Source organism: Colletotrichum costaricense, assembly GCF_030867565.1.
Source record: "Colletotrichum costaricense strain IMI 309622 chromosome Unknown Scaffold_11.1, whole genome shotgun sequence".
Taxonomy (NCBI): Eukaryota; Fungi; Ascomycota; class Sordariomycetes; order Glomerellales; family Glomerellaceae; genus Colletotrichum; species Colletotrichum costaricense.
This window is the reverse complement of record NW_026848240.1, coordinates 128,486-142,711: the sequence shown is the minus strand read 5'-3', so window position 1 is coordinate 142,711 and position 14,226 is coordinate 128,486. Positions and strand designations below refer to the sequence as shown.

General features: G+C 54.1%; 3 protein-coding genes across 3 annotated transcripts; 1 reads left to right on the top strand and 2 right to left on the bottom strand.

The window, feature by feature from the left end:
- Nucleotides 1-276: 276 nt before the first annotated feature.
- On the top strand, nucleotides 277-3,789 carry CCOS01_10402 (heterokaryon incompatibility protein; the record flags this gene model as incomplete). Its single annotated transcript, XM_060458558.1, has 7 exons — nucleotides 277-427; nucleotides 497-618; nucleotides 691-892; nucleotides 1,127-1,204; nucleotides 1,260-1,378; nucleotides 2,035-2,641; nucleotides 3,059-3,789. 7 exons carry the CDS (start codon nucleotides 277-279, stop codon nucleotides 3,787-3,789), a joined length of 2,010 nt encoding a protein of 669 aa, XP_060310360.1.
- A 129-nt stretch (nucleotides 3,790-3,918) lies between these two features.
- On the bottom strand, nucleotides 3,919-7,764 carry CCOS01_10401 (amino acid permease; the record flags this gene model as incomplete). The annotated part of the gene is made up of 4 exons (XM_060458557.1): nucleotides 3,919-5,049; nucleotides 6,012-6,591; nucleotides 6,647-7,497; nucleotides 7,573-7,764. 4 exons carry the CDS (start codon nucleotides 7,762-7,764, stop codon nucleotides 3,919-3,921), a joined length of 2,754 nt encoding a protein of 917 aa, XP_060310359.1.
- Nucleotides 7,765-10,775: 3,011 nt separating this feature from the next.
- Nucleotides 10,776-13,313, bottom strand: CCOS01_10400 (uncharacterized protein; the record flags this gene model as incomplete). The annotated part of the gene is made up of 2 exons (XM_060458556.1): nucleotides 10,776-10,909; nucleotides 10,982-13,313. The coding sequence occupies 2 exons, from the start codon at nucleotides 13,311-13,313 to the stop codon at nucleotides 10,776-10,778; spliced, it is 2,466 nt and encodes an 821-aa protein (XP_060310358.1).
- Nucleotides 13,314-14,226: the final 913 nt, after the last annotated feature.

The following is a 14,226-nucleotide window of genomic DNA, read 5'->3' as shown; positions in this document are numbered from 1 at the left end:
TAAATAAGCGACACACGCTCCGTCAGGCTCTTTGATCCCAACTCTTCTCTTCGTTCTCCAGTCCCTGTTCTTCAAGATCTCAACCTCCCGCTGACAACAAGTTACTGGCTGGCGTATCATTCGATCAGGTCTTTCCCGACTATGGAGCCTCCCAGCAAATATGTCGCGCTGGTCTTCGGGGCTAGTGGGATCTCCGGATGGGCCGTCACAAACAATCTGTTCATTTATCCCACAGCATCCACATTTTGCCGCATTATTGGTCTAACAAACCGACCGATGGACCTGTCAGGAAGCCAGCTTCCCAAGAATGATCCTCGTTTGGAGATCTACTCTGGCATCAACTTACGTGAGGACATCGAGACTATCAAGGAGCAAATGAAAATCAAGATCCCCAACATGCAGGACATCACGCATGTGTACTACTGTGGTCAGTATTGCAGCCGTTGACGAGATGGTATGTGAACTGAGACGGAAAGAGCCTACTCAAATGCGACAGCATATTCAGTCGACGTCATGGAGATTCGTAATATCAACGTCACCATGACTCGAAACGCTGTCAAGGCGGTTGATGAGATCTGCTCAAGTCTGAAATTTCTGAGTTTGCAGACTGGCACCAACGTTAGTAATCTGCCATCTGCTACTCTGCTGTGTTCATTGTATGCCACTACCTTACTCACGATACTGAAATAGAGCTACGGAGTGGCTGTCTTCCAACATCAGGACAAGATTGAGATACATCCTCCATTGAAAGAGTCTCAGCCGCGAATTCCGTCTCCATACGGAGATGAAATCTTCTACTACGGGCAAGTAGATGCTATCGAGGAGTTACAGAAGGGCAAGTCCTGGAGATGGTGTGAAGTTCGCCCCGATGCAATCGTCGGCTTCGTTCCTGGTACGACTTCAATCATGACGTTTCTTGAGCCGATCGCTCTTTTCCTTGCGCTCTGGCGTTATGTCCATGGGCCCGGAGCCGAAATCAAGTTCATTGGTACAGCTACGAACTACACCCACACCAACACAGACTCATCGCAGGATATTATTGCAAAGTCTCATATTTATTTATCGACCGTGAAGCCAGAAGAATCGAACGGGGAAGCTTTCAATACTGCTGATAATGCAACTCCAGTTTCCTGGGTGGAGCGATGGCCTGTCATGGTCGATTATTTCGGGCTGCAGGGAACGCCTCCAGTTGAGGGAGCACAGAGTGAGTCTCTATACCGCTGCCATTCCTCTTTGATATATCTTAACATATTTTTCAGCAACGTTTCCCGTCGAAAAGTGGTGGGAAGAACACCAAGATGACTACAACAGGATGTGTGCCGAGTATGGCTTGAAGCACCGTGATATACCAGCTGCGTCTTGGATATTCACGATGGGGGTCGGTTTTTCTCTCTTACAGAGAAATCGGGCAATGTGTCTGGATAAGATCCGGTCTGTTGGGTTTAGGGAAGAGTTGGGCATGACCGAAGGCTATCTCATCGCCTTTGATCGCATGGTTGCTGCTAACATTCTTCCCCCGCGGAAATTGATGTAGACTTGGTAGGTTCAAGACCGCCACCAACTGGTGACCTTCGCCTACTATGGTACAAAATTAGACACCTGCTGGTTATTCAGTGGTAACGACAGTACAGTGGAACTCTGAAATCTCCAGTGAAGCGCTTGGCGTCGCAGAAGATACGCCGGCTGAATGTAACCCTGTTTTGTGCACACGCAGAGCTGCATAAGCTCCAACCTCCTGTATCATTCACTACGAATGGAGCCCAAGTCTATATGTGTGCAGCGGGGCTTCCTGGTAAACCCCTCATAAGTCAGCTGCTCATTTTCTCATTTCGACCTTCATCGGAACATGTTGACGCCCAGAAGCCCTCGACCATGTCTCTTTGTCAAGATTGCCGTCAGCTTGATCTTGCTGACCTAGTTGATGAGGAATACGAAGTTCAAGACATTGTTCTTCATTCTTCAATCGCTGATCTCGAGAGAAATGTTTCTGCGTGCGATTTGTGTCAACTCTTCCACACATCTATCACCGAAAAGCTCCGGGTCGAGGGAGTTAGTGTTGACCAAGAGGCTTGGTATGACACAGACTCGCCGGTCATCTTGCGGGGCACTCAGTACAAAGATGAGAAGTACGAGTCTCGGGGACTCTTTTGGGTCAAGGTCCGCTGCGATCGCCTGAGCCCGAGGGCATACTGCTATTTCAGCTTCTATCCCAAAGACGAGACGACCCGGCTAGAGAACTCCATCCTAGGCAGACCCATCAAACCTCCCGCTAAGCAACTCAGTCTTGTGAAAGACTGGGTGCGCGAGTGTGAAGATCACCACCAGAGTTGCCATTCAGCCCCTGCTACTCTGCCCACACGAGTTGTAGATGTTGGTGTCGAAGGAGTGGGGGAGCCTCGGCTCGTTGTGACGAGTGGAGAAGTCGGCCGATACATGACATTAAGTCACTGTTGGGGCTTACATCCTGTTATTCGCACCACTAGCGAGACAATCAATGGCCACATCAAGTCGCTGCCAATGTCCAAGTTACCTCCGACGTTCAGAGACGCAGTCTTGATAACGAGGTCACTTGGCGTTCAGTATCTATGGATCGAGTCCCTCTGCATCGTACAGGACTCAAAAGAGGACTGGGAACTCGAGAGTGTGAAGATGGGCACTATCTACGCCTCTTCATGTCTGACTATCGCTGCCTCAGCGTCCGCAGACTCCACAGGGGGTTGCTTCTTACCGCGTTCAACTTCAAATCACGTTCAAGTTAAGTGTACTCGGAAGACGAACGATGAATCGGTGTCTATTCCCGTATTCTTACGACCTAGACCTCGTGACTTCAGTCACCTACCACAAAGCATCCTACATTCACGTGCGTGGGTAACGCAAGAGCGCCTGCTATCTGCCCGAATGGTACACTACGACTCTGATCAACTTCTTTGGGAATGTCGTGAATCTCGTCTGGCAGAAGATGGGGTACCGACGGATGCATTCGCAGTGCAAAAGTTAGTGTGGGACGAACGACTTCACCTTTCATACCCTTTTGCGCAAGGACGTCTATCTACATCAGAATTCGTGTGGGACTGGTACGATATGGTATCGGCATATAGTAGAAGAGGCATCACCAAGTCCTACGATCGGCTACCAGCGCTTTCCGGTCTCGCCAAGGTGATGGAGGAATGCACCGGGCAGCGATACCTTGCCGGGTTGTGGAAGTACCACCTGCATTATGGGTTGCTTTGGAGGAGAAGCGAGAATTGGCTTGAAACCCCGTCAGATGGCTTTCGCGCCCCAAGTTGGAGTTGGGCGTCTTTGGAAGGCGCTGTCATGATGCCCGAGATCGGAAACATTCTGCCCTCGGGAAACGAGATGGAGGTGGTGGTGAGGATTACTCAAGCAGAGACAACGCCACTCGGCTTGGACCCGAGGGGTATGTTGAAATCGGGATATCTGCAGCTAGAAGGAAAGCTCAGACTAGCCGATCCAAGAGAAAACCCAGAATCCCCGGGTTATCAGAGGTTCTCGACCTATCGGAAAGAGTTAGCAATTGATTTGCTCAAGGAGAATGGGATCATGGTCGGATTAGCAGTGTTCGACAAGGATTACTGCGGAAGTAACATCCCTCTCTACTACTTACAGGTGTCGAGAAGAGTCAAAGAGCCAAGCCGTTGGTACGGGCTCCTGCTAGAGGCAACAAGCCAGCCGCAAGAGTTCCGTCGTGTTGGCTTCTGCCGCACGGAAGAATATCCACTTCGAGACTGGTTCGCGCATGTCGCTGAAGAGATGATCACGATAGTTTGAGTATTTGTTTCAGCCTCCATACTTGGGGGGGACCACATCCAGTCTCCAGTCAATACTGATTCCAAGAAATTATTATACGCTTCTCAGACACCTGACCTTAATGTGAATAACAAATGTCTTTGGCCGGAATCAGGTACCGTGGGTACCGCTGGTCACAGCATATATCATTGTGCCGAATTCGTCTAGGTCCTCCAGCCATGCTTTTACTCTTGAACGCCTGTGGATAACTTCAGTCTCGCTGAAATTTCCAGGCACAGGCCATAATTCGTCGATAGCCAGCCAACTATCTGGCCATTCTGCTTGCTGAAGGTCATATACACCTCTCCAGTCGCGCCTCGTTCGAGTCTCCCACAACGCCTTGGACGCCGGCGCTGATAACCCGCGTAACTCGGTGGCAAGATGAGTTGAGAGGCCGTCATGTGTCAGCAGGGCGCTATCGAAGAGGCACATCGTGAACAGAGTTCTTCGTTTAGCCTCGGCGGCAATCCAGCACTCCCACCTGGGACGGGGCTCATCTCCGGAAACGCACGTGAGTCCTTTCTTCGCCACCGCACATGCGAGGTCTTGGGTACTCATCATGGCCTCCCGTAGAAATGGGTGATAAGCTTTCCCGAATTTGAAAAAGATGACCATGGCGTAAATAAGATGCGTTTGAAATGCTGCGAGAAGTGCCATATCATCGTAGGAGGCGTGTTGGCTGTAAAGCCTCGCCATCTCTACCTTGAGTTCGTTGGCTACGGCCTCGGCGCCTGCCACATCGGGCCCACCAAAGCTTCGAATGGCCCTAAGACAATTTGACAAGGGTTGGCTGGATGGCAGAGTTATCTGGGACCAATGTACAAAAGGAGGAACCTTGCGCCCGCGGATGGAACAATCTACGTAGGATTCCAGAATCCTCTGGATGAAAGCCGATATACTCGGCGAGTAGTTCTTTGCCAATTGTCCCGGTATTGGGACGAAGTTATTCAGCCATCGATTGGCAATGTCATCAGCGTTGATGGTGCAGACAAGGCCCATGTCCGAGAAGTCGAACACCTCAGGCTTGAGGACGTCTGATCGATCAGTGTCTGTGGCCAGCAGTTCGCCCGCCCGAAAGGAAGCGCTCGTCTCGTTTGACGGAATGATTCGAAACGGCGAGAACCCCGCGTTCGCTTCCACAGTCGCGGATATCGTGGTTGCTACGCGGTCCGTATCGACCTCGGCTTCAGCCTCTGAATGCAGACCGGCAGCACCCGGCGCGGATGAAGGGATCGTCCGAGTCTGTGGATAGAGACATGGGAGGCCCCGCTGGTGGCACCGGGAACATGTCACAGCTTTCCGGTCACATTTGGCTTTGGCGGTCGCGCATGGCTGGCATGCCTTTTGTCGTGAGGTCGAATACCTGGCGGGCCGCATTGCTAGGCCAGCACGGCTGTAGTAAATGATCGCGTGAGTTTGGAGAATTTGAGCATCTTAGACCCGGTGGGATAAGCCGGTTTCGCAACGAGAGCCGCGCCAAGTGAGTTGAAGTTGCATCTAGAACACGAATCTGCATGGAGACCTTGGAGAGTTGGAGACGAGCGAACTTCCCCGCAAGTCCAAGCGAGGCGGGGAAAATGAGCTTTACGTAATTGAGAGACGACGGTGTCAGTTCATGTACTAAATGTTATGGGGCTTGGAATAGGCGCTGTAATGACACCGTAGATCGAAAACTGAGTAAGTAGAATAAGCAAAAATGATATTCGGCTCTGGGTATGATTTGAACACACGACCTGCAGGACCGCGGTGAACGGCACCTGCCGCTCTCCCTGCTGAGCTACCAGAACGTTATGTTGGCAATCATGTCCGTTAAAGAACGAGCGAGCGAGCGACTTGATGCAGTCAGATGGAAGGACGCAGCGTAGTTCCAGGGATTGTGTCGGTTGCATTGGCTCTAATGGGAGCACAAGCTGGCCGGGGTTAACGTATCTGGATATGAGTCAACAGCTGTAAGCAAGCAGTGGTTCGCTGATGTAGCCTATATCTCTGAGTCCAAGTGGTTGAGCTTAGTTAAACATTACCAAGTTGGAGCAAGTTGTTCAACGAAGCCCAGACGTCAAGAAAGAATGATAGTCGCACGTTTGACAGAATGTTATAGTCATTGAAACATCAAATAATTATCGTTATGCTACCAGCAACTTTTACCACATCTTTTCCCAGGTTCTCCTAACGAAAGACATCTCAGCCAGTCTCGCTCTCTCCACCTCCTCGATGCCACCCTCCTCCCAATGACGGCACTCGGCATCAACCTCTGCCTTTCCGCTGATGAGATCTGCCTCCTTGGGGTGGACGAAGCGGGTCCTCTTCAGAACCTTCCAGATGAGAAAGGTGACGACACCAAAGATGAGGCCAAAGTAGGAGGTGATGAAGCCTCTCACGCTGAAGGGATAGAAGTTGTCAAAACCGACAAAGATGAGAGCCAGGATGCCCAAAAGCAGAGCCAGACCGGGGAAGTACGGGGTCCAGGGAGACAGGTAGGGGAGCGTCTCGGGAGGGAAGTTCTGGGCCATGCGGGCGCGGTAGAAGCCCATGTAGGTGATCAGCATGAAGGTGTAGGTCATGATCAGGGCGGTGGTGGTCAAGTCGACGAACCAGAAGAAGACATCGACGGCGCTGTTTGACGAGACAAGGAAGGTGATGCAGGAGATGACAGTGACGACAAGGACGGAGTAGATAGGAACACCGGCCTTGGTGCACTTGAGGAGGAACTTGGGGGCCTGTCCGTCGCGAGCGAGACCATAGAGAGTGCGGGAAGTCGAGTAGAGGTAAGCGTTACCGCAGGACCTTGAAAGCTGTTAGCATGATTCGAGAGTAAGCATCACGTACCAAGGGTACTCACCATCCAGAGAGGAGAATGAAGGCATTGATGATATCGGGAAGAGCCTTGATGTGGAGGTTCTTGATACCAACGACCCAAGGGGAAGCACCAGCACCGGGCTCGCCGCTCTCAATGGCGCCGAGCAAGCCAGGGTCGCGGGAGCTGCAGATGATGCCGACGCACAGAACACCGACAACGTAGAAACCGACAAGGCGGTAGAAGATGAGCTTGGCGACGCGGGGGATGGTGCGGCGGGGGTTTTGGATCTCACCAGCGGCGAGGGCGATCATGTCGGGACCGGCAATGGTGAAGGCAGCGTAGATGACAACCTTCCAGAATCCCAAGAACCTCCCTGTCGACCCGTCGGTGAAGTAGGCGTGGATGTAGTTGCCGTCGCCCCAGTTACGGAATCCATAGGCGTCGTTCATAGGGTTGCCGCCGGACATGGTGATGAGGGTGATAAGGCACAGGCCGATCAGCAGTATGACCTTTGTCGAAGCCATGATGAACTCGGATTCTCCGTAGTACTTGACTGCAACCAAGTTGACCGCCACACAGGAGACCATGGCCACGGCAATCCAGGCAGCCGGGTTGATATCCGCGTTCCAGTATTGAATGACCGTTGCGACAGCGCTGTATTCCGTACAAACCAACATGAGACCGGCGAAGAAGTAAGTCCATCCCATGGCGAAACCGAGAGCAGGGTCAACAAAGCGAGAGGCGAGTTCGAAGATGGTACCGCGAATGGGCAGGTAGGCGCACATTTCGGCGACAGACAAGTTGAGCGGCCAGATGAAGAGGAGACCCCAGAAAGTGTAACCGAGAACGAGACTGAGAGGGCCGGCCTTGGACAAGACACCGCCAATACCGACCTGTCAAGACGGATTAGAATCTCGAGATAGCTGCGCTGCGAATCGCAAACATCGTAAGGCTGTGAGAAGACCTACCCAAAGACCGGTACCAATAGAACCTCCGATAGCCATCAGCTGGACATGGCGAGGGCTGAGACCACGCTGGGTCTCGCCATACTGTTGAGCAACAGCAGCATTGGTGCCAGACATGACAGTCCCGAGCTTGTTGCTGTTGGTGCTGTCGGCACGGCTGAGGCCGACAGTCTTTTCTTCCATCCCTGAAGCCATGTTGGGCGGGTGACGGTAAGATCTGTTTCTTTTCTTCGGTGATCCGACGTCCGACTGTCTAAAAACACAAGTCGTCTAGGTATAGGTAATTGCTGGCTGAGGTCGGGTATTACCACTCGCAGAGACGCCGAGCAGATCGAATGGGATGCGACTGAAACACAACTCAACAACCTGGACGAGTGAGGAGGGCAGTTATTCTATATAGATGAGTTGGTTGTGTGCCCCTGGCCCGACGCTACCTTGCGTCCGGCGGCCCCCCTTCCCCTCCATGGTTAGCTTGCTAACCTTCATCTGACGTCTCCCGGTTCCTGGGAGAGAGACAAGCCAATACGGAGCGTTACGGAGGTATTACCACTGGGTATGTGTGTAAGTATGCGACTTACTCGGGTCGTGATAGACAAGACCAACGGACGGGCCCAAGTGCCCCATCTAATAGGAGCCCCGCAGAGATAAGCAAACCGCGCCAGGGGATGGTTGGCAACTGGCTGGGGCGATCAGAAGTGTGGGCGCGGGGGGAGGAGACTTGAGGAGAGCGAGGAGGAAGCATCCCTGCTTGGGGGTAAGGGAGGCAACGTCAGAACGGGCGATACCGACGACAACGGAGAGAAAGTCACCTCGTTGAGGGTATCTTGACGCGTTTCTTTGATCCATTCCCGATGAAGATGCCCCCATTCCCACGTTTACGATTAGCCGTCCAAGGGTTCCACTGGCGTACACATCCGAATTCCGCGCCTGGTCGAAGCATTGCAGCAACAGGCCAACGGCAGGCCATGAGCTGAGAATCACCTCAAGCATTGGGGTAAGAGGAAATCTGAATGTGATGCCGACGATAGCCACTGATCCGAAAGAGGAGACTTGGTGGAACAGATGGTACTGGGTAGAACAAGGGGCCCAGAAAATCCCCGGCAGTCGTCGATTGGGCGGCCCACGCATCAAGCATTTGCTGAGACTTTTCACGCCTTTCGCTCCCTTCAGTTCTTCCTGGTTGGCGTCGGGCTGACGTGTGCTCCAGGTTCTGAGCTTGTCTCCAAGTCTCTCCAGAATCCAAGGCCTCAAGCCGCAAGCCTTTGGTCTTGAGCCAGACCATTTCCTAATATCTTGGCAATGGGTCGAGCGACATCCGACGTCGGATTCAGCCATGAGAACCAGGAAGAAGCCCCCCCATTATCCGATAGGCGTCGAGTTGATGGTTGGCTGAAGCACCTAAAAGACCGAAAAGACCCTTGGAGAAGCGCGGGTGAGAGGCGAAAACTTGGGGCTTAGCTCCAATTACTGCCGACAAACGACCGCGTTCTGACAAGACTGACGGCTCTGTACTGCTTGTGTCTGCTGGCGGCCACGCCGAAAAGGTGTGTTGCTTCCTCGAGGAACGCGGCAGCAGAAGCCCTGGAGGCCCTGCTTAGCTCCGGGCTGGCATGTCCATGTTCCGTACCTTTCCCATCAAACAAGGAGCATGGCGGGATGATTTGCGGTGCCATTGCAGGAGAAGATGCACAGAAAGCGGGTAGAACCCCGACAAAGAACCCAGCCCCGGGTCCAAGACGCCCAACCTGAACGCAGGCACGCAGGCTACAGAGCGCGGTCTGCCATCGTCCCAATCACGGCTTGCGGGAACGTTCGGGGCCTGACTCGCTCGTCTGCAGAGTGCAGAGTGCAGAGTGCAGACAGCAGGATTCGGAATCCCGTACCTAGTTTGTCTGTAGGGCGCGCGTTTGTCTAGGTTTGGCCGGCCTTGGTCCCAGTAAATTGTCTTGGCTTTCTCAAAGTCTCAACTCTACGCCGTACGGTCTGTGTATTCGTGCCGGTAACCCATCACCAGAACGCGGCGTTCGAGACGAGGCAGAGAGACCTGATAGTAATTAGATGACAGTGGAGTGGTGTCAGGCACTAACGCATCCCCGTCTTGTCGTCCGGGGAAATTCACTATCACCGCGCGAACCCTCTTTTTCAAAGTGTTTTATTACGTACATTTGGTTGTATTAAATGGGTCGATGCGCCCCAAGATAGGATCCAGACCGAGAGGGGCGCCGACGCTTGACCGATCAAACTGGGACCAATTCGGCTTAAGGGAAGATAATGACAGACCGGTTTGCTGTTTGCAAAATACATGATCAAGACCGGGAGCAATAAAACACGGGGAAGTGGCTCGCATGCGTGGGGTTTCTGAGATGCGGCGATGTGGTGCCCTCCATTGCGTGAAGTGCTCGCAATGTGCCCACCGAGACAGGTACAAGTTTGGTACAAGTTTTTGCCATTGCAATATCAATATGAACAGTAGGTCATGGAGGAGCTTCGTTATATGCTTCTTCACCCTTCAAGGGCGCGCGTTTGACAACGCAACAGCCAGGGGATCTAATCGGATCGCCCAAAAGCGCATTCCCGGCTGTAAGGTCAATACAGCGGCCGGCGCAGAGCCAGGCCCGGTCCCAAACTCTCGGGGCGGCGCCATCTGAAAGTGAGACTAGGTATGAGAGCCTAAGAATGGGAAGTGTGGTGGTGTGAGCCGGGAACACGTCCCGGTCCTCTTCAGCCGAAGAACCGGCTACGTCCCGGCCGCCATCCTGCAACGCCCGCCCCTTTGATCAATATTCGCCGTAATTATTCACGTCGTACACTCACAGTCTGCAGTCTGCAGACCGCAGATACAATTGCATACAAAATCAAATGTGGTAAGATGAAGGGCTAAAACAAAGTATCGGGTCTTGACGGCGGATCCCGCCAAGCCCATGAAGATGCATGAAATCTCGCAAAGTTTCGTCTACCAGTTGTTCCTGTCCTCAATCGCGGTCCGAAAGTCAGTCGTACTGGATATTGACAGGTCTTCCTTCATTCCTCGATCCTGAACTCGATCGTCATCTACACGCGTAATATGTGCTTTCTAGCGTCACGTTGAAGGGGCGGCCTTCCCATTCTCTCTGTCCCACCCTCACACACTCTCTCTTCCTCTATCATCCAGTCCTCCGTCGACGAGTCGCCCGATTGCAGGGTATCACGGTAAGAAAAACAGCAATCTAGACTTCCGCCGCGGTGACTGTAACTGTGATGGTTCCCTCACTCATCCCCTTGGAGGTCACAGTCTCGACGATGGTCTCCGGTTCCTCGTCGTCCTCATCCTCTTCCTCCACAATCTCTCTACCCGAGGAGTCTACCTGTCGCCGATCGCCGCGCCGCCATCGCCCCTTCAACCAACGCCGTCAGCTCTTGCTGCCGTTCTTACTGCCGTTCACCACCGTCTTTGGCGGTCCTGCAGTCGCGCGAGGAGTGCGATCGCCGCTGCCTCGGGTGCCATTTGTAGGAATATAGAAATCGTAGCGGCTCGGGAAGAGAATGATGTTTGCCAGCCGCAGGAGTTCCGTCTCCGCTTCCGTCTTTGTCTTGTTCCTGATGCCCTCCTCATCATCAATATCCATGGCATCCGCATGCTTGGGCGGGATGACACCCGCTGGTTCGACATCGTAGGGTGCCAATCCCATTGCGCGGAGGCCGTCGACTCCGCCGTACTCCTCGACCTCCTTGGCACCGGGACGATCCTGATGCGAGGCTTCGCTTCCCAGCCCACCCAGCGTGTCAAAGTCCGGTCCCGGTTGACCGGTCTGGAATGCCTTTCTCTGGCGAGCGAGGAACAGGGCATTTGTCTGCGTTAGGGGGCAAACGGGGGTGTACGTGAGCAGGGAAAGCTCATTTGACTCGTTTTGCAACGACGGCGGGACGCCTAACCTGGTGCCGCCCGTGATGATGGAGTAGGCCTGGTCGCAATGCCAGATGACGTAGTCACCGGCCTGTAGGCTAGGCATAGAGACCAGACTCCTGCGCAGATGCAGATGCGGGTGCCAGCGTTCCGTGAGACGCTGAGCATGACCCGGGACGGCTCCGTGGATAATGGTATTTGGCTCCAGGTCAAGCGTCCAGTTGGACGCATCAAGATACGCAGCCCACTGGTCCGCCTTGCCGCCATCCGGCTGCTCTGGCGGCCCACGCTTCGGCGAGAAGAACGGCCGCAAGAGGAAGTACGCAGCCACCAGCTTGGGCGACGGCAACACGCGCACCATGCCCTGCTCAACCTCGGTGAGCGCGAGAATACCCTGGAACATGCGGAAGATGCTGCAGGCGCCCGCGCCGTTGTACAGATCCGTCGTGGCACCGACTCGACCGGCCGGATCCCAGGGATCGTAGGACTCCCAGTCGCCGCGGAAGACGGCCTCGTAGGTGCCGCCACGGCCGTAACCGTCCGGTTCCCAGCGTTCTAGACTGCCGCTGTCGATTTGCGCGATAACGGTTGATGAGGCAGTGGTGCTAAGAGAGTCTGCGGCCGAGTTTCCGGTGGGTTGACCGACGGCGCCGAGCTTGTCGTTGTGAATACGAAGACGATCGGCATAGCTCACAGGTGCCCGGGTGATGTGCACGTCGTCTGTCGATTCCCAAAAGGACATTGCGAACTTTTGCGCGCGCAGCATGTTGGGATGCGCGCGGGCACGCACCTGAACGGGCGTCCAGAAGAGATCAATGCAAGTAGGGTCGTGAAGAGCGGGTGGCTTGAACTCGCGGTTCTTGTCGAGATACTCGTGAGTTTCGTGCACCCATTTCTGAGCATCGTTGGGCGGCACAACGCCGCGTATGACAGCTACACCATACCGGCGCAGCCTGTGCGCAAAGGCTTCGACGCGGACAGGGTCATTGATGTCGGTGAAGTTGATGGACGGGATCAGCTCCGATCCACGAGTGGAGATATCTGTAATCTCGGTCCTCAGAGCATTGATGAGACGGTGCCACGAAGCCTCAACGGCAGCTTCGTGGCCGGCGATGAGCCGCTTCTTGACGCCAGCGAAGCGCGATGGCAACGGGATGGGCTCGGCCCCGTAAAAAGAGACGACGGGGGGCTCCATACTTTTGGGGAAGACCTTGCGGCTTGCAGCGGCTGCAGCAGCGGCGGCACCGGCCACTGCAGCAGTGGGAGTCGAGGTGGGCGAGCGCGTCGTCGCGGCAGAGGTTGCAGCTGTGATGGCCGCAGACGAAGGGGGCGAGGTGAGGAGAGTAGAGGTAGGGGAGACGGAGGTGGCCCGGGACACGGCGGTAGACGACGGCGGGGTCGTCTTAATAATTCTGGAAGAGGTCCTGCGTCTTCCTCCTCCTCCTCCTCCTTGCCCTCCTCCTGATGGTTGTCCGGGTCCTCCTACTCCTAGTATCCCTCCTCCTAATAACGGTATCCCTCCTCCGATGCTCCCACCGCTTCCGCTCCCGCTGCTGCTGCTTGACCCTGTACGTGTACCTGACCCAAGCCCCCTGCGAGTAGTAGCAGACTTCTTCCCCAGTCGTGATTTGGGGGACTTGACAGACGAGGAGGGTGCTGCGGGAGCTGGTGTTGTGCTTCCTGAGCTCGTATTACTACTGGTCGTCTCGGTCAGGATCGCTGTGTTGCCGGCATCTCCAATTCCCCCAACTGCTGCTCCTCCTTCTCCTTCATCTCCATCTTCTCCTCCTCCTCCTTTCCCCCCCTCCTCATTTGCGGGGGGCGCCTCAGTGGGGCCAGCGGCCCAGCGGGCCAAGATCATCCGAGCTGCCGTCGTCCAGAGATCGAAAGGGGGGTGGTGTGGTGGGGGAGACTTTAGCAACTCTTATTACTCGAGACCTCGAGTCGAGAGCAGCGTGAGTAGTGTGTTTGGATGCACACACTCACACTGATACACGCCTATGCGCGAGTCCTGCAGCCGACTCACAGGTCAAAGTAAGTACTGATACCAAAGGTTTTCCAGCTGCTCAGTAAAGCTCAGTCCTGCTCAACAGAATCTTTCGCTAGCCAACAGATGCGATTCCCGATGGATGATCAATATTGTGTATGGGCCGGTCTAGTTCCCGGGTAGAGCAGAAAAAAGAGACACTTCATGTGCTCAAGTGACTCTCAGACTGATGCGTTGTGTTGTTGAGAATCATGAGAAGTGAGATCGAATATTGTATCTGGCTGGCCGAGGTGAGATTGAAGCTGTCAGTTGATCCGATCGTTGCCTCCAAAGCAAGGCCTTTCAAATGAGCGAACGAAACGCAACGCGTAAACCCAGCTCTCAATAGTCTTCTTTTTATATATTCCGAAATGTCTCGTGACGGCGCAAACCACACCACAATGTCGTGGGCTGTCAGCGCCTGTTATTCCCAAGTGGTGGAAACCGGACACAACTCCTGTCCTGCAGAGGTAATGATCCAAAAACCCGGACAGACAGCGGGCGGCGGCGCAGGAACAGTGTAAGTTCTGGGCCTAGTGTCGCTCGGGGTTTTCTTGACAGCAGTTCCGAATCGAGTGAAGAATGACACCTCGTGACCGTCCCAAAAGGGGTTGCAAATAGTGGCGGACCAAGACGGCCGAAATGGTAAGAAACGGTAGTTGACCTCGTCGTTTGTATCGTGGCCAGAAGAAGACAGACTCAAATATTGGCATGAGTGTTAGTGTGGCTGAAATTCATAGAACCACAG